This window comes from Hyperoodon ampullatus, assembly GCF_949752795.1.
Source record: "Hyperoodon ampullatus genome assembly, chromosome: 19".
NCBI lineage: Eukaryota > Metazoa > Chordata > Mammalia > Artiodactyla > Ziphiidae > Hyperoodon > Hyperoodon ampullatus.
Window position 1 is genome coordinate 44,945,549 of NC_136932.1, and position 24,300 is coordinate 44,969,848.

The window sequence follows — 24,300 nt, forward strand, 5'->3', positions numbered from 1 at the left end:
GGATGCTAAGGCTGCTACTGCAGCCACCAAGAAGCCTGTGTGCAAGCACAGGTCACTATCCACACCGTCCCTCCCAGGAGCCTGTGCAGCCCACCACTGCCAGGGTCCCGTGATCCAGGGACAACTTACCCAGGAGAATGCACGGTGCGCCTCAGGCTGGTGCAACGTCACGCAGGCCTCTGCCGCCGCAGGCTCGCCCCGCATCCGCACCCCTCCCTCCCCCCCGCCTAAGTGAGCCAGAGCCCCCGAATCAGCTGCTCCTTTAACCCCGTCCTGTCTGACCGGGAATAGACGGTCTCAGGAGACCTACACACAGAGTCCACATCCAAAGCTGAACCCCAGGAGCTGTGCGAACACAGAGGAGAAAGGGAAATCTCTCCCAGCAGCCTCAGGAGCAGCGGATTAAATCTCCACAATCAACTTGATGTACCCTGCATCTGTGGAATACCTGAATAGACAAGGAATCAACCCAAAATGAGGAGGTGGACTTTGGGAGCAACGATATATATATTTTTTTCCCCTTTTTCTCTTTTTGTGAGTGTGTATGTGTACGCTTCCGTGTATGATTTTGTCTGTATAGCTTTGCTTTTACCATTTGTCCTAGGGTTCTGTCTGTCCGTTTCTTGTTTTTACTTAAAAAATTTTTTTTTCTTGGGCTTCCCTAGTGGCACAGTGGTTGGGAGTCCGCCTGCCGATGCAGGGGACGTAGGTTCATGCCCCGGTCCGGGAGGATCCCACATGCCGCGGAGCAGTTGGGCCCGTGAGTCATGGCCGCTGAGCCTGCGCGTCCGGAGCCTGTGCTCCGTACCGCAAAAAAAAAAAAAAAAAAAAAAAATTTTCTTAATAATTATTTTTAATTTTTATTTTAATAACTTTATTTTATTTTACTTTACTTTATTTTATTTTATCTTCTTCTTTCTTTCTTCTTTTTTCTCTCTTTTATTCTGAGCCGTGTGGAGGACAGGCTCTTGGTGCTCCAGCCAGGCATCAGGGCTGTGCCACTGAGGTGGGAGAGCAAAGTTCAAGACACTGGTCCACAAGAGACCTCCCATCTCCACATAATATCAAACGGCGAAAATCGCCCAGAGATCTCCATCTCAACACCAACACCCACCTCCACTCAACGACCAGCAAGCTACAAAGCAGGACACCCTATGCCAAACAACTAGCAAGACAGGAACACAACCCCACTCACTAGCAGAAAGGCTGCCTAAAATCATAATAAGGCCACAGACACCCCAAAACACACCACCAGATGTGGACCTGCCCACCAGAAAGACAAGATCCAGCCTCATCCACCAGAACACAGGCACTAGTCCCCTCCACCAGAAAGCCTACACAACCCACTGAACCAACCTTAGCCACTGGGGACAGACACCAAAAACAATGGAAACTACGAACCTGCAGCCTGCAAAAAGGAGACCCCAAACACAGTAAGTTAAGCAAAATGAGAAGACAGAGAAACACACAGCAGATGAAGGAGGAAAGCAAAAACCCACCAGACCTAACAAATGGAGAGGAAATAGGCAGTCTACCTGAAAAAGAATTCAGAATAATGATAGTAAAGATGATCCAAAATCTTGGAAATAGAATGGAGAAAATACAAGAAACGTTTAACAAGGACCTAGAAGAACTAAACAGCAAACTCTAAACAGAGATGAACAACACAATAAATGAAATTAAAAATTCTCTAGAAGGGATCAATAGCAGAATAACTGAGGCAGAAGAACGGATAAATGACCTGCAAGATAAAATAGTGGAAATAACTACTGCAGAGCAGAATAAAGGAGAAAGAATGAAAAGAATAGAGGACAGTCTCAGAGACCTCTGGGACAACATTAAATGCACCAACATTCGAATTATAGGGGTCCCAGAAGAACAAAAGAAAAAGAAAGGGACTGAGAAAATATTTGAAGAGATTGTAGTTGAAAACTTCCCTAATATGGGAAAGGAAATAGTTAATCAAGTCCAGGAAGAACAGAGAGTCCCATACAGGATAAATCCAAGGAGAAACACGCCAAGACACATATTATTCAAACTATCAAAAATTAAATACAAAGAACAAATATTAAAAGCAGCAAGGGAAAAACAACAAGTAACACATAAGGGAATCACCATGAAGTTAACAGCTGATCTTTCAGGAGAAACTCTGCAAGCCAGAAGGGAGTGGCAGGACATATTTAAAGTGATGAAAGAGAAAAACCTACAACCAAGATTACTCTACCCAGCAAGGATCTCATTCAGATTTGATGGAGAAATTAAAAGCTTTCACAGACAAGCAAAAGCTAAGAGAATTCAGCACCACCAAACTAGCTTTACAACAAATGCTAAAGGAACTTCTCTAGGCAGGAAACACAACAGAAGGAAAATACCTACAATAATAAATCCAAAACAATTAAGAAAATGGTCATAGGAACATACATACCGATAATTACCTTAAAAGTAAATGGATTAAAAGTTCCAACCAAAAGACACAGGCTGGCTGAATGGATACAAAAACAAGACCCGTATATATGCTGTCTACAAGAGACCCACTTCAGACCTAGGGACACATACAGACTGAAAGTGAGGGGATGGAAAAAGATATTCCATGCAAATGGAAATCAAAAGAAAGCAGGAGTAGCAATTCTTATATCAGACAAAATAGACTTTAAAACAAAGACTGTTACAAGAGACAAAGAAGAACACTACATCATGATCAAGGGATCAATCCAAGAAGAAGATATAACAATTGTAAATATTTATGCACCCAACATAGGAGCACCTCAATACATAGGCAAGTACTAACAGCCATAAAAGGGGAAATCGACAGTAACACAATTATAGTAGGGGACTTTAACACCCCACTTTCACCAATGGACAGATCATCCAAAATGAAAATAAATAAGGAAACACAAGCTTTAAATGATACATTAAACAAGATGGACTTAATTGATATTTACAGGACATTCCATCCGAAAACAACAGAATACACATTCTTCTCAAGTGCTCATGGAACATTCTCCAGGATAGATCATATCTTGGGTCACAAATCAAACCTCGGTAAATTTAAAAAAATTGAAATCGTATCAAGTATCTTTTCCGACCACAATGCTATGAGACTAGATATCAATTACAGAAAAAATCTGTAAGAAATACAAACACATGGAGGCTAAACAACACACTACTTAATAACCAAGAGATCACTAAAGAAATCAAAGAGGAAATCAAAAAATACCTAGAGGGCTTCCCTGGTGGCGCAGTGGTTGAGGGTCCGCCTGCCGATGCAGGGGACGCGGGTTCGTGCCCCGGACCGGGAAGATCCCACATGCCGCGGAGCGGCTGGGCCCGTGAGCCATGGCGGCTGGGCCTGCGCGTCCGGAGCCTGTGCTCCGCAGCGGGAGAGGCCACAACAGTGAGAGGCCCACGTACCGCAAAAAAAAAAAAAAAAAAAAAATACCTAGAAACAAATGACAATGAAAACACAACGACCCAAAACCTATGGGATTCAGCAAAAGCAGTTCTAAGAGGGAAGTTTTTAGCTATACAAGCCTACCTTAAGAAACAAGAAACATCTCAAATAAACAACCTAACCTTACACCTAAAGCAATTACAGAAAGAAGAACAAAAAACCCCAAAGTTAGCGGAAGGAAAGAAATCATAAAGATCAGATCAGAAATAAATGAAAAAGAAATGAAGGAAATGATAGCAAAGATCAATAAAACTAAAAGCTGGTTCTTTGAGAAGATAAACAAAACTGATAACCCATTAGCCAGACTTATCAAGAAAAAAAGGTAGAAGACTCAAATCAGTAGAATTCAAAATAAAAAAGGAGAAGTAACAACTGACACTGCAGAAATACAAAGGATCATGAAAGATTACTACAAGCAACTCTATGCCAATAAAATGGACAACCTGGAAGAAATGGACAAATTCTTAGAAATGCACAACCTTCTGAGACTCAACCATGAAGAAATAGAAAATATGAACAGACCAATCACAAGCACTGAAATTGACACTGTGATTAAAAATCTTCCAACAAACAAAAGCTCAGGACCAGATGGCTTCACAGGCGAATTCCAGTAAACATTTAGAGAAGAGTTAACACCCATCCTTCTCAAACTCTTCCAAAATATAGCAGAGGGAGGAACACTCCCAAACTCATTCTATGAGGCCACCATCACTCTGATACCAAAACCAGACAAAGATGTCACAAGGAAAGAAAACTTCAGGCCAATATCACTGATGAACATAGATGCAAAAATCCTCAACAAAATACTAGCAAACAGAATCCAACAGCACATTAAAAAGATCATACATTATGATCAAGTGGGGTTTATCCCAGAAATGCAAGGATTCTTCAATATATGCAAATCAATCAACATGATACACCATATTAACAAACTGAAGGAGAAAAACCATATGATCATCTCAATAGATGCAGAGAAAGCTTTCAACAAAATTCAACACCCATTTATGATAAAAACCCTGCAGAAAGTAGGCATAGAGGGAACTTTCCTCAACATAATAAAGGCCATATAGGACAAACCCACAGCCAACATCGTCCTCAATGGTGAAAAACTGAAACCATTTCCACTAAGATCAGGAACAAGACAAGCTTGCCCACTCTCACCACTCTTATTCAACATAGTTTTGGAAGTTTTAGCCACAGCAATCAGAGAAGAAAAAGAAATAAAAGGAATCCAAACTGGAAAAGAAGAAGTAAAGCTGTCACTGTTTGCAGATGACATGATACTATACATAGAGAATCCTAAAGATGCTACCAGAAAACTACTAGAGCTAATCAATGAATTTGGTAAAGTAGCAGGATACAAAATTAATGCACAGAAATCTCTTGCATTCCTATTCACTAAAGATGAAAAATCTGAAAGTGAAATTAAGAAAACACTCCCATTTACCATTGCAACAAAAAGAATAAAATATCTAGGAATAAATCTACCTAAGGAGACAAAAGACCTGTATGAAGAAAATTATAAGACACTGATGAAAGAAATTAAAGATGATACAAATAGATGGAGAGATGTACCATGTTCTTGGATTGGAAGAATCAACATTGGGAAAATGACTCTACTACCCAAAGCAATCTACAGATTCAATGCAATCCCTATCAAATTAACACTGGCATTTTTCACAGAACTAGAACAAAAAATTTCACAATTTGTATGGAAACACAAAAGACCCCGAATAGCCAAAGTAAGCTTGAGAAAGAAAAACGGAGCTGGAGGAATCAGGCTCCCTGACTTCAGACTATACTACAAAGCTAGAGTAATCAAGACAGTGTGGTACTGGCACAAAAACAAAAACATAAATCAATGGAACAATATAGAAAACCCAGAGATAAACCCACGCACATATGGTCACCTTATCTTTGATAAAGGAGGCAAGAATATACAGTGGAGAAAAGACAGCCTCTTCAATAAGTGGTGCTGGGAAAACTGGACAGCTACATGTAAAAGAATGAAATTAGAACACTCCCTAACACCATACACAAAAATAAACTCAAAATGGATTAAAGACCTAAATGTAAGGCCAGACACCATCAAACTCTTAGAGGAAAACACAGGCAGAACACTCTATGACATAAATCACAGCAAGATCCTTTTTGACCCACCTCCTAGAGAAATGGAAATAAAAACAAAAGTAAACAAATGGGACCTAATGAAACTTAAAATCTTTTGCACAGCAAAGGAAACCATAAACAAGACGAAAAGACAACCCTCAGAATGGGAAAAAAATATTTGCAAATGAAGCAACTGACGAAGGATTAATCTCCAAAACATACAAGCAGCTCATGCAGCTCAATATCAAAAAAACAAATAACCCAATCCAAAAATGGGCAGAAGACCTGAATAGACATTTCTCCAAAGAAGTTATACAGATTGCCAACAAACACATGAAAGAACACTCAACGTCATTAATCATTAGAGAAATGCAAATCAAAACTACAATGACATATCATCTCACACTGGTCAGTATGGCCATCATCAAAAAATCTACAAACAATAAATGCTGGAGAGGGTGTGGAGAAAAGGGAACCCTCTTGCACTGTTGGTGGGAATGTAAATTGATACAGCCACCATGGAGAACAGTATGGAGGTTCTTTAAAAAACTAAAAGTAGAACTACCATATGACCCAGCACTCCCACTACTGGGCATATACCCTGAGAAAAGCATAATTCAAAAAGGGTCATGTACCACAATGTTCACTGCAGCTCTGTTTACAATAGCTAGGACGTGGAAGCAACCTAAGTGTCCATCAACAGATGAATGGATAAAGAAGATGTGGCATATATATACAATGGAATATTACTCAGCCATAAAAAGGAACAAAACTGAGTTATTTGTAGTGAGGTGGACGGGCCTAGCAACTGTCATACAGAGTGAAGTAAGTCAGAAAGAGAAAAACAAATACCATATGCTAACACATATATATGGATTCTAAAAAAAAAAAAAAAAAAGGAAATGGTCAGAAGAACCTAGGGGCAAGACGGGAATAAAGATGCAGACCTACTAGAGAATGGACTTGAGGATACGGGGAAGGGGAAGGGGAAGCTGGGACGAAGTGAGAGAGTGGTATGGACATATATACACTACCAAATGTAAAACAGATAGCTGGTGGGAAGCAGCCGCATAGCACAGGGAGATCAGCTCGGTGCTTTGTGACCACCTAGAGGGGTGGGATAGGGAGGGTGGGAGGGAGGGAGATGCAAGAGGGAAGAGATATGGGGACATATGTATAACTGATTCACTTTGTTATAAAGCAGAAACTGACACAACATTGTAAAGCTATTATACTTTAATAAAGATGTTAAAAAAATTCTACCTACATAGTATCCATCTTTCTAACCAGGAAAAAAATTAAGTGGTTTATTTTTAAAAACACTTGAAAAGCCAACATTTCATTTAAAGAATGTCTTAAGTCCAACAGTGGATAGTATTTATGAATATCTCTCCCAAGTTTTGATTTCCTCTTGGCTTATTCATAGATGGGGGAAATGAGGAGGGTAGTATAATGCTCTCTGTTACCTCTCAGTTGGATTTGTAAACAAGTTAACCTCTTTTTCTGGGGGGTGGGTGGATAGTGTTTCCATTCTGTTTTGTCACAATGCTTTTACTTCTATTTTAAATTAAGTGTGATAAAGACCAATTTTTTTTTTTAAGGTCTGCAGGTTCTAATGTACACTCTTTGCTTTTAACCTCTCTAGCATAACCCAAGGCAGATATTCCTCCTCCTGCTTTAAGGGGAGTGCTACAGATTTATAGCAACTTAATATCTAGCCATCTGCATGGCTCATTAGTAAACTCACACATGAACTAGGGCATTGTCTTATCTTTGCTGCAGCCTGCTAGTGCTCCTCTAGTGTGCTTGGCTATTATAGGTTGCTAAGCAATAATCCTCGTGCTTGCATTGTCCCCACCGATATGCAGAATGGAAGTAGATATGTGTTTGGTTACAGCTCTGGTCAAACACTTCTGTCTTAGAGCCATAAAATCAAGAAAAGAAAAGGAGGCACAGCAATAGCAGGGTCAGTAAATCAGAATTCTGAACAAGCCTATCTGTAGCTGTCTTTTGATTGGGTGATCTCTGAATTCATAAATTACAGCACTGCCCCAAGGGAAAATTAAGAGGTTTAATTGAATATAATTTCAAATAGGTACTGGGTTTTTTAGCAGGTCTATGCTTGGACATTCCTAAACCTTTTACAGATAGATAGATTCATTTACATATTCACTCAATAAATAATTATTGATGTCATAGTGCCAGGCACTATGCTAAGCACTGAAATTCTTTTTCAGGATTGTCTTCCTAAACTCTTGCAGAATTAAGAGCCTTTCACATTCTTTCCCAATATGCACACCTTCACCCCTGTATCAATCCACCTTCTAACATACAAAGTCCTATTCAGGCAATATGGGTACAAATACTCTCAACTAAGTAAGTAGGAACACAAAAGAATTCCTTATTTATATTTTGAAAGGTCCAATCTTATAAGTGACTTTTATCATTTCCTGCACTTAGTGCATGGCCCACTGCTGGGCATGGCCTCAGTACAACCCTATTTAAGGACATAAATAGGAATGAATTATAACCCACATTATAATAAGCTTTAACAGACTCTTTCTTCACAGAAGGCATATAACATTACAGGGACTGGCTGCTGATTAAACTGGTGAAAATTGACGCAGCAGGGCTAATTAACAGATGTGTGATGTTTCCTTTAAACACAGGTCCTGTCTGAAACTCAGCTGTCTTGGTCTTACCAGAATTTCTTACCATTTGTACATAATGTAGAATAACTACGAAAGGAGGAAGAAAAGAAGCACTATTAAACACTATCGTAATTAAAATTCAATAGCTATAGGAAAAGGCATTTTCCTACAAAACGTTTTTAAACTTAGGGCTGTGTAATAAGAATAAAGCTGAGTAAATTAATAAAAGAGAAATAAGATTTCTCAAAACACAAGTTAAGCTCACAGCCTAAAAAATACAATAACTAGGGAAAGAAATGAGGAATTCACATGGTACATTTAACCACAATATTTTCTATGCAAAGATACGTATTTGAGTGTATTCTGGGAGCTGCCTGGCAAGATAACATCCTTTTAATTTTGACAAGCATATAACAAGGATAAAGACACATCCTTTGACATGTTGAGACTAAAATAACAGTTCCTCTTCCCACTTCTTAAACACACACACACACACATACACATAAACACATACATGTATTTACAAAGGGAGACTTAGAAATGTTAGGATTAATAGTGACTGATCACTGAATAAATAAGTACATTGCATTGCATTTGATATCACAACAAGCAACTGCAATGTTTTCAGTATATATCACAAACTGGGACGAATAGACTTAAACAAACAAAACACATTTCCCTCTACCATACATTGAAAAGTGATAACAAATTGAAAGTACAAGAACAGAAAAGACAATAAACTCTTGACTGATATGTTTTCTAGAGAGGCAATAAATTACATGTTGGAATATATGTGTGAAGATTTGTAGGTGCAAATTTGGCCATAAACTGATTAAAGTGAACACCTAATTAAATTTATAGCAAATTACCTAGATTGTGATTCTGTTTGCCATGTTTAAAACGCAAGAGTTCGGGCCTCCCTGGTGGCGCAGTGGTTGAGAGTCCGCCTGCCGATGCAGGGGACACGGGTTCGTGCCCCGGTCCGGGAGGATCCCACATGCTGCGGAGCGGCTGGGCCCGTGAGACATGGCCGCTGAGCCTGCGCATCCGGAGCCTGTGCTCCGCAACGGGAGAGGCCACGGCAGTGAGAGGCCCGCGTACCGCAAAAAAAAAAAAAAAAAAAAAAACACGCAAGAGTTCATTTATAAACCTGGACCAAGTGAGTACGGTAAAGGCAAAGTGTATTTATGGTGTGATGGTGAAGGGTGGGAGTGAGGTGGAAGTAAAATCAAGAAACTGGTGGTATATACAGTGGAATACTCAGCCATAAAAAGAAACGAAATTGAGTTATTTGTAGTGAGGTGGATGGACCTAGAGTCTGTCATACAGAGTGAAGTAAGTCAGAAAGAGAAAAACAAATACCATATGCTAACACATATATATAGAATCTAAAAAAGTATGGTTCTGATGAACCTAGTGGCAGGAAAGGAATAAAGACACAGACGTAGAGAATGGACTTGAGGACACGGGGCGGGGAGGGGAAGCTGGGAGGAAGTGAGAGAGTAGCATTGACATATATACACTACCAAATGTAAAACAGATAGCTAGTGGGAAGCAGCTGCATAGGACAGGGAGATCAGCTCGGTGTTTTGTGACCACCTAGAGGGGTGGGATAGGGAGGGTGGGAGGGAGGCTCAAGAGGGAGGGGATATGGGGATATATGCATATGTATAGCTGATTCACTGTGTTATACAGCAGAAACTAACACAACATTGTAAAGCAATTATACTCCAAGAAAGATGTAAAAAAAAAAAATGTTGACAAATGCAAAAAAAAAAAGAAAGAAAGAAACTAGTGGTAGGGGGCAGGTAGGAGGGACTTTCCAAGAAACTTTTTAAAAGTTAGTGAAGCTGTGAAAACAGTACTAAGTTTATAATAAAGGCAAAATAAATGCTGAAAAGTTTGGTTCTTAATGTGTATGTGTTATTATTTACTAATAAGAAGGAATAGTAAATAATACTTATAATTGGTTTAAAAGACAGAAAAACACTTTGGAGAAAAGTAAGCAACTACAAGTTATAACTACCATCTATATAGCAATTTATAGTTTAGAAAATGCTTTAAAAATTATTATTGGGACTTCCCTGGTAGCACAGTGGCTAAGAATCCACCTGCCAATGCAGGGGACATGGGTTCGAGCCCTGGTCCGGGAAGATCCCACATGCGGTGGAGCAACTAAGCCCGTGCGCCACAACTACTGAGCCTACACTCTAGTTGTGGCCTGCGAGCCACAACTACTGAGCCCACGTGCCACAACTACTGAAGCCTGCGCACCTAGAGCCCGTGCTCAACAAGAGAAGCCACCACAATGAAAAGCCCGCCTGCCGCAACGAAGAGTAGCCCCCGCTCACCGCAACTAGAGAAAGCCCGCACGTAGCGATGAAGACCCAATGCAGCCAAAAATAAATAAATAAAATAAATAAATTTATTTAAAAAAATTATTATAGCTCAGCCTAGCACATACTAACCACTCAATAGCTGTAAACTAAATTGAAAAGAATTTCAATTAACTAAAATATAAGTTGAAATTGTTAAATTTTAAATATTGTGAAAATTTTCTATCATACAGGATTTCACTAAGTATCTAAAATTAGAAGAAATGTAGTGAAAGGGATGAATGTCTTGCCCACTTATTTGTTGACTTTTGATCATATAAATTTTCAACCTGCATAATTATGTGGCATTTGGGTTAAGGATTGGGCTGGAAGTCAAATAGAATAAATGTGTTGTCAAGTACAGAGGTAAAAAGAAGAAATAGAAAAACAGCAGGCAGGTTGAATCACTAGGGTTCTTCATTTTATTTTTGTATTAATGGGTTGTCTGCTATGTGTCAGTCAGCTCTCTTAGCTAAATTTTCTCTTTAAGCACAAGATGAATCGTTATAAACTTGCCTCAAAGTATCAATAGAAGATGATGGGAATATATTTTAAATTATTTCCCAAACTGCATTTAAAATATCCCTGGGATTATATCTTTAAAAGGCAAAATCTTGAGGAATCCATCCCCAACTAAAATTTAGTAATAGTTTTACATTCTATTGTGTAGGAGAAAGCCTAGTTCTTTACCTTGGGATTTGACTTTATTTGCTGCTGTTCCTGCCACATTGCTGCAGGTGCCTAATGCCAAACTCTCTGGTATACTCCGTGAACTCTGAAAGGAGAAAAGAAACACCAATTAAAAAGTGAAATGCTTTTCATCAAAGTTGCATCAACTCTCCCAATTAAAGAATGCACACAAATCCCTTGTAAAAATCACCAAACATTCCTCCCTAATTTTGCTAGGATTTAATGCTATATATTAGAAGCAAAGCAGTAATCACGGTCTTACTGCATTTACAAGATAAAGTGCATTGGCTCAGAATGTCATCACATCTTCCTATTGCTAACAAAGTAATATGCTAAGAATATTATTCCGGATGTACATTAATCCTTGAATTATATAATACTTTCTAGAAACATAATTTGAGACCACAACACAGTGAAATAGGACATCTGAAATTGCTGCTGTTTTCTTTTACTATTAGAATCACCTTCCATGTTTGTGGTGGAAAGAAAAACATTTTCACCTTAATTAAAGAAAGTAAAGGTTAGTTTTATGAATAAATGGTGACAAAATAGCTTTTTGTACTCATGCTGATGTACTTTTAAAAGGATGATAATAGAATACTTTAAGACTCACATTAGTCAACTTAATGGTGAATCCATATAACTATTTTCACTTGCCTCCCCTTTTCTTTAAAATATTTTTCCTCATTGAAGACTTCTATTTATTTAAACACAGTTATTTAAATGATTAACATGGAGATTACATTTTCAGAATGATAGCGAAGTTCCCCTAAAAACTGGTGGTTATTGTACTCAGGGTAACAGTTCTGATTTTAGAAAGTAAACTTTATTTACTTATAATTCATAATAGCTCTTCACAAATAATTTACCTGTCAATGGAAGTTTTCTGCAACTGACTCAAATGAGTCAGCTTAATGATCAACATGGGTTTGCTTTTTCCCATTTGCCATTTTATCTTTTTGAATACCCACATCTTTTCCTTTTTTTTCTTTGTAAGAAAATTAATTTCTCCAGTTTACTCTCAAGCATTAACATCTGATTACTCATGAAAACTCTACCTTAATAGGCTCTTTTACTTCGGTTGTTTCCTGGTTCCTTTCTTGGTCTTCTTTTCCATTTTCCTGAAGTGGAAATAGTGTTAGTAAATGGTATCCAACAGGAGCTGGAAATAAAACTAACATTTTATACTCTAGTGTAGCAAGCTTTTCATGTAAAAAAATTCACGTGACGAGTAAACATCATACCAAATAAAATCACATAAAGTAGCTGTATTAGCAAACTCAAACAGTAACAGACTTGTTAGGTATAAAGAATACAAAGCAACTGGAAGCAGGCCACTGTGACTCAACTATTAGTTGACCCCATTTTTGTCAAAACTTGATGCAGAAAAATTCAACTAAAAACAGAAATAATTCAATGATAGAATATGATATTGCATCTCAATTTTCCCAAAAAATGTTGAATCTCAAATCCTCTCATGGCTAAATGGTTAGAAACCTATGTAGACCAGGTACCTGAGCAGGTTTGGGTTCCTCTTGAGATGTCGACTCACTCATCTGGACCACTAAAAGATATCACCAAATGGTAAGGAAAAGTATTACCAGACCACTATTAATAACAAAAGGAGAGAAAGAAAATATTAACAAACAGAAATACTCTGGAAGATCAAAATCTCCCCCCACAACCTCATCCCACCATTCTACTGAATGATAATAAGTTCTCAACTGCTAAACTTCTCAGACTGTACTACTGTTATTACTGTGGTTACTGATCAAAGCTCAATTAGTGCTAGGCTAGGGTTCAGGGAGACAGGAAAAGTCACTACAGTAATCATCACCATTAGTGTTTAAAAAACCAGCAACAGTAATGCAACTGAATTTTTAAAACATTATCATCATCCTCATTAGTTTTTGAAATTACAAAGTGAGGTGAAATGAAACTTTGATTGCTATTTAATTCACGTGAGAAAGACAGACATTAGAATAATCACCTTGCTAAAAAGTATTTTTGGAGGGGGGAGTTCTGAGAGGAATGAAATTTGTATGGTTTATTTATTCATGCTAAGGAATAAAAATGGATAATTACCACATCCCCTACTTCAATTGCAAATGACTATAGATTCAGTCACAGATGATCAAAATCACTCTTGTGTCAAAAATCATTTAAGACTTTGTGTCTATTTAAGCTAGGTGCTATGTAAAAAGTAATGCATTTTATATACATGGCCTCTGCTGCTAGGGCAGTTACAATCTAGGGACTTCTTAATTTGAAATGGTATTATTTATAATGTGCTAGAGTATTCACTTTTCTTTTTATCAACATATGTTCTGCTTGAATAAACCAAAAGTACTGCCTTTGGAGACAACAGCTTCCAACACAAAAATGGCTGCCTCAAAGCCTTTTTGAAGCAATTCATAAATAATAAATAATACACAATAGATTTCTTTGATAGGTCCCAATTGTACATTTTCACAGACTGCTTTTTTTTGCTTCTGGTATCCATCTCCTGAAATTGCTAAAAAGCTTCCTCCCATTTCTTTTAAGATTTACTTATTTTTATTTATTTATTTAGGCTGTGCCGGGTCTTAGTTGCGGCACATGGGATCTTTGCTGCGGCACGTGGGATCTTCGTTGCGGCCCGCGGACTCTTAGTTGCGGCAGGCATGTGGGATCTACTTCCCCCACCAGGGATCGAACCCAGGCCCCCTGCATTGGGAGCTCAGAGTCTTACCCACTGGACCACCAGGGAAGTCCCCCCATTTATTTTAAAATTTGTTTTGTTTGGATGCACCCAGATAAATTCAACTCAATAAACCTTTACTGGGTGCCTTCCATATGCAGGCAGACTTTGGGGTTAAAAAGATGGATAGGACCTGCTTTTGAAGAGTTCCTAGTTTAGTGAGAGAAAAAGGGATAAACAGATGCAATTCCATCTGTACGTGCAAAAGCAGAGGTACATACAAAATATTAAGGAATACAGAGGAGTTGTAATTAATTTTCTCAGGGAGGTCAGGGAAGATTTCACAGAAAAATAGATTTCCAAGCTAGATTTTAAGTGACTAATAAGACTTTTTGTGTGTGTAAAGGAGGGGGAAAAGAGTATTTGAGGCAGAAGGAACATTATACGCTGGAGTATAAAAGTTCAAAAAGTGTTTGAAGCATTCATAGCAGAGCATAGTTATATAATAGAAAGTGGCAGAAGATGAGGCTAAAAAGGTAACTTTTTCACAATAAATCAAGGAGTCTGGATTTTATTTTGTGCTTTCTAAGCATAAGACAAGATGTGATGAAATCGGTGTTTTTAAAAAGCTGACTCTGCTGGCAAAGACTGGAAGTGTGAAAGAGTGGGGAAAGATAGAATGAAGGTAAATTTTGTACCTTAAATGTTGCACCTGAGATGAATGCCCCTGACTGTAGTCTACTTCCCTACTCCCTTACCATTGTTTCCACCCAAATAAACTTGCACTCAACTCCTTGGACCAGGGTCTGTTCTGAGGGAACCCAAACTATTTACAACAGATAGAATGATCAGGACTGGGGGCATAATTAGATCTAAGGAGTGAAAGAGGAGCAGCTAAGGCTCACTGAGCGTTTTTTAATATTTAGAAGGCTGAATGGATGATGATGCCATTAAGTGAAATAAGGAAAGGAGAGAAAAACAGGTTTGAGGAATGATATGAGTTTGAGTTTGGAAGTATTACATTTAAGACACCTGCTTGATAGCATTTTTAAAAATATTTATTTATTTGGGGCTTCCCTGGTGGCGCAGTGGTTGAGAGTCTGCCTGCCGATGCAGGGCACACGGGTTCGTGCCCTGGACCGGGAAGATCCCACATGCCGCGGAGCGGCTAGGCCCGTGAGCCATGGCCGCTGAGCCTGCGCGTCCGGAGCCTGTGCTCCGCAACGGGAGAGGCCGCAACAATGAGAAGCCCGCGTACCGCAAAAAAAAAAAAAAAAAAAAAAAAATTATTTATTTGGCTGCATCGGGTCTTAGTTGCGGCATGCGGGATATTTAGTTGCAGCATTCGAACTCTTAGTTGTGGCATGTGGGATCTAGTTCCCTGACCAGGGATCGAACCCAGGCCCCCTGCATTGGGAGCGTGGAGTCTTAGCCACTGGACCACCAGGGAAGTCCCAATAGCATCTTGATTAGTAAGACCGTCAGTCATATGTGAAAGAGTAGCCAATTATCCTTGAGGAAGGAGTTTCCCAGTATGAGAGAAATCATATATCATTCTGATTTCTCAGACTCATAGAGGATAAGAAATGTCATTTACCTGGATTTCTTGTGAGTCTTGAACCCCTGGGTATTGATAGAAAGATACATTTGTAGGAGGATGCTAGTGGGGCTCACCCAATAATAGCTAAGAGAAGGAAAAAAAAAGGCTGAAAATAAACCCTTGTTGATGAACACTTACAAGTAGGGCTAAGAAAGAAGAGCCAGTGAAAGATACTGATAACTGCTGAGAATGGCAGGAGACTCCTGCAGCTGTGCACCTGCACATTGCTGGCCTGACTCCCACTACCAGCCGCTACAGCCGTGCACATGCCCACAGCAAGCCCCTATGGCCCCACAAGTGTACACCAACAGCCAAGGCACCCATAGCTGCTGGAGGGCCTGGATTCAATGTGGACACCTGTCACTGGCTTGCATGGCTCTGCTTGCCTGCAGTTAACTCTACAGTTGTGTACCTGCAAGACACCAGCCTCAACTCCCGTCACTGGCCACCACTGCCCAGCATGTGCCTTCAGCTAGCCCCATTGTCACTCAAGGACACACTGACAGAGGGTGTGGAGAAAAGGGAACACTCTTGCACTGCTGGTGGGAATGTGAATTGGTACAGCCACTATGGAGAACAGTATGGAGGTTCCTTAAAAAACTAAAAATAGAACTACCATATGACCCAGCAATCCCACTACTAGGCATATACCCTGAGAAAACCATAATTCAAAAAGAGACATGTACCAAAATGTTCATTGCAGCTCTATTCACAATAGCCCGGAGCTGGAAACAACCTAAGTGTCCATCATCGGATGAATGGATAAAGAAGATGTGGCACATATATACAATGGAATATTACTCAGCCATAAAAAGAAACAAAACTGAGCTATTTGTAATGAGGTGGATAGACCTAGAGTCTGTCATACAGAGTGAAGTAAGTCAGAAAGAGAAAGACAAATACCGTATGCTAACACATATATATGGAATTTAAAAAAAAAATGTCAGGAAGAACCTAGGGGTAAAACGGGAATAAAGACACAGACCTACTTGAGAATGGACTTGAGGATATGGGGAGGGGGAAGGGTAAGCTGTGACAAAGCGAAAGAGAGGCATGGACATATATACACTACGAAACGTAAGGTAGATAGATAGTGGGAAGCAGCCGCAGAACACAGGGAGATCAGCTCGGTGCTTTGTGACCGCCTGGAGGGGTGGGATGGGGAGGGTGGGAGGGAGGGAGATGCATGAGGGAAGGGATATGGGAACAGATATATATGTATGACTGATTCACTATGTTATAAAGCAGAAACTAATAAAAAATTAAAAAAAAAAAAAAAAAGGACACACTGACAGCCAGGGCCACTGCAGCTGCTTGTGCACCCCCAGTTGGCCCCAGCCCCTGCCACTGTGCCCCTGCAGCCAGTCCCCACAACTAGCCCTGCAGCCAAGCCTGTGCATACCACTGGCTCCGGACACCACCACTACCTGGCCTGATCCCTAGACACTGGACTGGAGGTACTGCTAAAGACTCCAACAGCCCTTGAAGCCACTGTGGACTGCCTACAGCTCTCACCAAAGATTATGCAGTTGTTGACGTCATGGACCCCAGCTGCTGAGCCAACAAGACATCACGTCCCTCCCCATCATTCGGAGATGTTACATGCCCTCACACTTTGCACCCTGCACCACTAGATCTAGGGTCACAGCATGTTCCAGCACGTGCCTGCCCGCAGATGAAAGTCTTTCCATACCAAAGTCTGTCCATAAAGTCTGAAAGAGGTAACTGCTTCTTCAAATGCACAGATACCTACAAAAACTACAGGGATCACAAAACATAGGAGGAACATGACACTACCAAAGGAACACAGTAAACTTCCAGTAATGGGAAGTGGAGATTCACAAATTGCTTGATAAAGAATTCAAAATAATTGTTCTAAAGATGCTCAGAGAGCTACAAGAGAACACAGGTAAACAATTTAATGAAATAAGGGAAATGATACAAGAATGAAATGATAAGTTCCACAAAGAGAAAACAAAAAAAGAGAACCAAACAGAAATTTTGGAGCTGAAGAATACAATGACTGAAATGAATAATTCAGTAGAGAGATTCAATACAAGACTAAACCAAGCAGAAGAAAGAATTGGTAAACTCAAACACAGATCATTTGAAAATATTCAGCTGGTGAAGAGAAAAAGAAAAAAATGAAGGGGAATGAAGAAAGCCTGTGGGACTTCTGGGACACCATTAAGAGAAACAATCGGTACAATAAGAGAGTCTAACGAAGGGGAGAAAGGGGCAGAAAACTTTTTGAAAAATAATGTCTGACCTATACCACCAGCCTGCCATAAAAATACCGTGGTGTAAGTTTGACCTCTCCAATTAACTGCTGCTGTCTCAACTTCTCCAAGTGATTAGAAAATCTCACACTTCCATCTTCAAGTCTCCTTCCTGGTCCATTAACTTTCTTCTTATTATATACTAAATGTTTGTATGTGCAACCTCCACCATGCCCCCACAAATTAAGATGCAGAATCCTTAACAGCCCCCCCCCAAAATAATGTCTGAGAACTTCACATATCTGAAGAGAGATTTGGACATCCAAGTTCATGAAGCTCATAGGTCTGCAAACAAATTCAACTCAAAGAGATCTTCTCCAAGACACATTGTAATAAAACTGTCAAAATCAAAGACAAAGAGAAAATCTTGAAAGAAGCAATAGAAAAGAAGTTTGCCACTTACAAAGGAACCCCGTAAGACTATCAGAGGATTTCTCAGCAGAAACCTTACAGGCCAGGAGAGAGTAGGATGACATATTCAAAGTGCTGAAAGGAAAAAACCCCAAAAACCTGTCACCCAAGAATATTCTATCTGGCAAAGTTATCCTCAGAAATGAAAGAGAGAGGGACTTCCCTGGTGGTCCAGTGGTGAGGACTTTGCCTTCCAATGCAGGGGGGTGCAGGTTCGACCCCTGGTCGGGGAGCTAAGATCCTACATGTCTTGTGGCCAAAAAACCAAAACATAAAACAGAAGGAATATTGTAACAAATTCAATAAAGACTTTAAAAAAAGTGGTCCACATCAAAAAAATATTTTTAAAATTTAAATAAATAAGTAAAAAGAAATGAAAGAGAGATAAAATCTTTCCCACACAAATAAAAGCTGAGGGGAGCTCACCCCCACCAGAACTGTCTTACAAGAAATGCTAAAAGGTGTTCTTCAAGCTGAAATGAAAGGACACTAATTAGTAACATGAAAACACACTGGTAAGTGTAACTATACAGTCAAATTCGGAATATTCCAATACTGTAATATGGTGGTGTGTTAATCACTTACCTCTAGAATAAAGGTTAAGAACACAAGTATTAAAAATAACTATAGCTTTGCAAACAATAATTTGCTATTGGATATCCAATATAAAAAGATGTAAACTGTGGCATCAAAAATATAAGATGGGGGGAGGATATAAAAAGGTAGAGTTTTTGTATATGATCGAAATTAAGTTGTCATCAGTTTAAAATAAACCATTGTATCTATAAGGTGTTTTAAGTAAGCCTCATGGTAACCACAAAGCAATAACCTATAGTAGACGCACAAAAGATAAAGAGAATGGAATCAAAACATATCACTGCAGAAAATCATCAATTCACAAAGGAAGACAGTAAGACAGGAAGAAAGAAACAAAGGAATTACAAAACAGCCAGAAAACAATAAGATGACATTTAATTAGGTGTTGATTAATAAAAGTTCTCACCTATCAATAAAATGGATTAAATTCTCCATCTAAATGCATAGAGTGGCTGGATGGATAAAAAAACCAAGACCCAACTATAGCTGCTTATAAGAGACTCACATCAGCTTTAAGGATACACATAGGCTCAAAGTGAAGGGATGGAAAAAGATATTCCAGGCAAGTGAAAACCGAAAGACAGCAGAGATAGCTATACTTACATCAGACAAAATAGACTTTAAGCCAAAAACTGTAAGAGACAAAGGAAGTCATCGTTTAATGATAAAAGAGTCAATAAATCAAGAATTATGGGTTGCAGAATTACAATATTAATTGAATTCAAATTCCAGCCAAGTTATTCATGTCAAAATTGAGGGACTGATTGGGAAAGAGTACCCTGAAATTTGGAATGGGGACATTTAGTTGGACTAGGAGACTGATAATCTCAAACTTCTGAGTCACTTTGAGCCTTTTTTGACAGTGAAAGCAGTTTGTCCTCTTGTATTTGTGAAGACTATCCTCTTAATTGAAAATTTTGTAATAATCTCATCTGGGGCAACTGCCTTGCAAGAGGATGCCCATTTTCCTCAAGACTCACCACAACCACCTCTTACTTATAGTAGATTCATAACTCAAATCAGGTCTTTTTATTTTCTCATTAAACTTTGTTTCAATGGGTCTCAAAATTCTGTGACAGATTTTTGGTCAAGTTGTTTCCATAAAAAAGTACTGATTTTAGGGCTTTCCTGATGGCGCAGTGGTTGAGAGTCCACCTGCTGATGCAGGGGACACAGGTTTGTGCCCCGGTCCGGGAAGATCCCACATGCCATGGAGCGGCTGGGCCCATGAGCCATGGCCGCTGAGCCTGTGTGTCCGGAGCCTGTGCTCCGAGACGGGAGAGGCCACAACAGTGAGAGGCCCGCATACCGCAAAAAAAAAAAAAAAAAAAAAGTACTGATTTTAAAAGCTAACTTAAAACTGCCACACATATCACATAACCCAGCAATCCCACTCCTGGGCATATACCTGGAGAAAATAATAATTCAAAAAGATACATGCACCCCAGTGTTCATTGCAGCACTATTTACGATAGCCAGGACGTGGAAGCAACTAAATGTCCATCAACAGAGGAATGGATACAGAAGATGTGGTACATATATACAATGGAATATTACTCAGCTATAAAAAAGAACAAAGTAATGCCATTTGCAGCAACGTGGATGGACCTAGAGATTGTCATACTGAGTGAAGTAAGTCAGAAACAAAGACAAATATCATATAATATCACTTATATGTGGAATCTAAAAAAAGGGTACAAATGAACTTGTTTACAAAACAGAAGTAGAGTCACAGATGTAGAAAACAAACTTATGGTTACCAGGGAATGAGGGTGGGGAGGGATAAATTGGGAGATTGGGATTGACATATACACACTACGATATATAAAACTGATAACTAATAAGAACCTGCTGTATAGCACAGAGAACTCTACTCAATACTCTGTAATGGCCTACATGGGAAAAGAATCTAAAAAAAAAGAGTGGATATAGGTATATGTATAACTGATTCACTGTGCTGTACACCTGAAACTAACACAACATTGTAAATGAACTATACTCCAATAAAAATTAAAAAATGAAAAATAAAATAAAATAAAGGAAAAACTGCCACACATAAAACAAATGGTTGACAAAATATTCTCCTTTCCTTCTGAAGGTTTTGTGATGCAGTCTTTTACTATTAAATGGCCAATTGAAGTGAACAGTCCTAAGACTGTTCTTCCACCACTGATTAAGACTGGGGTGGCAGGTATTGGGGATAACATTCATGTAGCCTTCTGAGCTTTCTGGGCAGACTTGATAACCTTGCCAGCTGCAGCTGCCTTTGCCCACTTTTTTTTTTTTTTTTGTCCACTACTTTGATGACACCCACAGCAATCGTCTGTCTCATGTCACGAATAGCAAAATGACTCAGAGGAGGATAGTCAGAGAAGCTCTCAACACACATGGGCTTGCCAGGAACTATATCAATGATGGCAGCATCACCAGATTTCAAGAATTTGGGGCCACCTTCCAGCTTTTTCCCAGAACGATGATCAATCTTCTTCAGCTCAGCAAACTTGCAAGCAATGTGAGCTGTGTGACAATCCAGCACAGGTGCATATTCAGCACTGATTTGGCCTGGTTGGTTCAAGATAATCACCCGAGCTGTGAAGCCCACTGCCTCCATCGGTGGGTCATTTTTGCTGTCACCAGCCACACTGCCACAACAAACATCTTTGACAGACACGTTCTTGACACTGAAGCCCATATTGACCCCAGGAAGGGCTTCACTCAAAGCTTCGTGGTGCATTTCAATAGATTTCACTTCAGTTTTAACATTGACTGGAGCAAAGGTGACCACCATGCCCGGTTTGAGAACACCAGTCTCCACTCGACCCACAGGGACAATACCAATACCACCAATTTTGTAGACATACTGGAGTGGCACATGCAAAGGCTTGTCAGTCGGACATGCTGGTGGCAGGATGCAATCCAGAGCTTCAAGCAGCATGGTTCCACTGGCATTGTCATTTTTATGGGTGACTTTCTATCCCTTGAACCAAAGCAGGTTAGCACTTGGCTCCAGCATGGTGCCACCATTCCACCCAGAAACTGGCACAAATGTTACTGTGTCGGGGTGGTAGCCAACTTTCTGAATGTAGATGCTGACTTCCTAAACAATTTCCTCTCAGCTCTTCTGGCTGTAGAGTGGCTCAGTGGAATCCATTTTGTTAATGCCAGCAATTAGTTCTTTCACACTCAGAGTATAAGCCAGAAGAGCATACTCATGGGTCTGCCCATTCTTGGAGATACTTACTGGCCTCAAATTCATCAGTGCCAGCAGCATCAATCAGAACAGCACAATCAGCCTGAGATGCACCTGTAATCATGTTTTTGATAAAGTCTCTGTGTCCTGGGGCATCAATTATGGTCACATAGTACTTGCTGGTCTCGAATTTCCACAGGGAGATATCAATGGTGATAGCATACTCACATTCAGCTTTCAGTTTGTCCAAGATCCAGGCATACTTGAAGGAGCCCTTTCCCATCTCAGCAGACTCCTTCTTGAACTTTTCGATGGTTCTTTTGTTGATCCCACCACATTTATAGATCAGATGGCCAGTAGTGGTAGACTTGCCCAGATCTACATGTCCACAGTGATGTTGATGTGAGGCTTCTCCTTTCCCATTGTGGCTTAGATTTAGTGGTAGTTTTCATGACACCTGTGTCCTGGTGGCAAACCCATTGCGAAAAAAGCTAAAATCAGATCTTAAAATGCTCCAGCAGGGCAAATACAAAGTCTAACCAAGTGGAAATAGATTTTATGGCAAAATATTTTCATTATTTTCTTGTTTAGTGGCAGAAGCCCAGGGAACAGACATGAGTATATTATAAGGGAGTTAAAGGAAGGAGCACAAAATATAATACTGGGTTGGCTGGAATTTATTGATATGGGTACTCATATCAGAAATTAAGGATTTAATGTATTAGCACCTACAGCTGGAAGTGACACTCACTATTTACTTGGTAAGTTCACTGAAACTTGGACTCCATAGTGGGCTATGTTTAATTAAGTGGAGATACTGGAACTTCCCTGGATAATGTAAAAGGAATCCAAAGTCTTAGGGATATGGGAATGTTGGAGTAGATTTATCACATTTTGACTTGCATATCCACTCCCCACAAGTATATTCTCCAAGAGAACTTGGGGGGTGTCCCTTTACTAAAGCACTGAAAGATACATTAGTGAGTGGGAGTACTTATATCCTTGAAAAGCTCTATGTTGGCTTTCTTCTGTAGGAAATTCATGATGGGATGACCCATTTCAGGCAGCAGAAGCCAGATGTCAGTGTTTACCACCAAAGACAATGCGGGCACATTTACCATAAAGAGAAGTAGAGATACAGTGGTAATCAGATTATTTTTGACATTCAGCTAAATGATTATGGTGGTGCCAGGATTAAAATAGATGGGCAGCCTAATAAAGTACTGATCATCTACACATAATATTTAAAAATCTATATATGATAGTCAAAAATATTACTTTAGTCACCATAGTGGAGAGTTCTGACCTCTCTCACCCAGTTTCCATAGCTGAGCCTCTTAATTGAAAGGGCAGGCTGGATCCCCTTAAGGAAGGATTCTGCAGCACTGCCATAGCATATACTGAAAATCTTCCTCCAAGTCTTCTCCACAGAGACCTTAGGCCATTTCCTAAAATGACTATGTAATGAGGAAAAAGATTAATATTCAGGTATTTCAGGGACTTCTAAACATTGGCATTAATTGGTGTTAATTTCTGGGGACCCAAATACATTCCACCAGTTGAAGTGGGGCCTGTATTGGACAGGTGAGAGATGCAGTCTTAACTGGTTTGTGTTTTGCTTTTTAAAATTTATTTATTTATTTTTGGCTGCATTGGGTCTTCATTGCTGCGCACGGGTTTTCTCTAGTTGTGAGCGGGGGCTACTCTTCCTTGTGGTGCACAGGCTTCTCGTTGTGGAGCACGGACTCCAGGTGTGCCGGCTTCAGTAGTTGTGGCGCACAGGCTTAGATGCTCCCCGGCATGAGGGATCTTCCTGGACCAGGGATCGAACCCATGTCCCCTGCATTGGCAGGCAGATTCTTAACCACTGTGCCACCAGGGAAGTCCCCTTAACTCAAGTTTGAATCACAGTGGGCAGAGTAGGCCCATAGAACACTCCGCGGTGATTTCACCAGCTCCTGGATGTATAATTAGAATAGATACCTGGTAACTGGCAGAATTTCCATATTGGTTCTTTGATCCTGGAATAAGGACAATGAAAAGCCAAGTTGAAGCCCTTGGGAACTCCCCTTCCACCTCCCCCATACACCAGAAGAGTAAACAAAAATTACTGCTTCCTTGGGATGGCAGAATGGGGGATTACAGAGATTAGTGACACCAATAAAGGTTTAAAAGAAGCAGGAGTAGGGCTTCCCTGGTGGCGCGTGGTTGAGAGTCTGCCTGCCGATGCAGGGGACATGGGTTCGTGCCCCGGTCCGGGGCAGCTG

At 39.9% G+C, this 24,300-nt stretch overlaps 1 protein-coding gene and 1 pseudogene across 2 annotated transcripts in view; both read right to left on the minus strand.

Moving 5' to 3' along the window:
- EFCAB5 (EF-hand calcium binding domain 5) overlaps window positions 1-24,300 on the minus strand; it is a gene marked incomplete at its 3' end in the record, with an annotated part of 120,357 nt that overhangs the window by 89,750 nt on the left and 6,307 nt on the right. The window contains 4 exon segments of the mRNA XM_079725460.1: window positions 11,277-11,361; window positions 12,335-12,397; window positions 12,791-12,843; window positions 12,846-12,873. Of these exon segments, the coding sequence (XP_079581586.1) occupies window positions 11,277-11,361; window positions 12,335-12,397; window positions 12,791-12,843; window positions 12,846-12,873 (229 nt within the window).
- Window positions 21,051-22,456, minus strand: LOC307067454 (elongation factor 1-alpha 1-like; annotated as a pseudogene). The gene has a single exon. The product of its transcript is annotated as an elongation factor 1-alpha 1-like (transcript).